The 705-nt window shown below is 55.5% G+C and overlaps 1 protein-coding gene across 1 annotated transcript in view; it reads right to left on the reverse strand.

Annotated features, from left to right (window-relative positions):
• LOC125482538 (cholesterol side-chain cleavage enzyme, mitochondrial-like) overlaps window positions 1-487 on the reverse strand; it is a gene marked incomplete at its 3' end in the record, with an annotated part of 2288 nt that extends 1801 nt beyond the window's left edge. The window contains exon 1 of the mRNA XM_048594628.1: window positions 288-487. Coding sequence (XP_048450585.1) covers window positions 288-487 — 200 coding nt within the window. The remainder of the gene's footprint in view (window positions 1-287) is intronic.
• Between the last annotated feature and the right edge of the window lie 218 nt (window positions 488-705).

Raw genomic sequence — 705 nt, forward strand, 5'->3', positions numbered from 1 at the left:
AGGGGTCAGTGGACAGTGACTGGGAACAGGAACCCTGGCTGATTTCCGCCCTCTCTGTCTCTAATATAGGGGTCAGTAGGCAGTGACCAGGAGCAGGATCCCTGGCTGATTTCCCCCCCTCTCTCTCAAATAGGGGTCAGTGGGCAGTGACCGGGAACAGGATCCCTGGCTGAATTCCCCCTCTCTCTCTAATATAGGGGTCAGTGGGCAGTGACCGGGAGCAGGATCCCTGGCTGATTCCCCCCTCTCTCTCTAATATAGGGGCCAGTGGTTAATGAATACCTTACCGTAAGGTTTCCTTGATCGCAGCTCGGAGCAGTGGAACAGAGCTCATTAATTTACACACATCACCCTGAGCCTCACGGTAAGCTGCAGTCACCTCATCACGGAGGGCAGTTTGAACTGATGGATTACGAGCCAGCTCGAACAGTGTAAAGAGGAGAGTGTGTGCTGTCTGTGCAGATGGACAGAGCTTCAGTCTCAACATCCCCACTACTCATACTGCCACCTTTCATACTCAAACACTCACCACCTCTTCCCCAACCACTGCCCACACATCCACCAATCTCAGACACTCCATCCCACCCTCACCCAGACACTCCCTCCCCACCCTCACCCAGACAATCCCTCCCACCCTCACCCAGACACTCCCTCCCATCCTCACCCAGACACTCCCTCCCACCCTCACCCAGACACTCCCTCCCA

Source organism: Rhincodon typus, unplaced genomic scaffold (assembly GCF_021869965.1).
Source record: "Rhincodon typus isolate 14 unplaced genomic scaffold, sRhiTyp1.1 hic_rhity00011988, whole genome shotgun sequence".
Lineage (NCBI taxonomy): Eukaryota > Metazoa > Chordata > Chondrichthyes > Orectolobiformes > Rhincodontidae > Rhincodon > Rhincodon typus.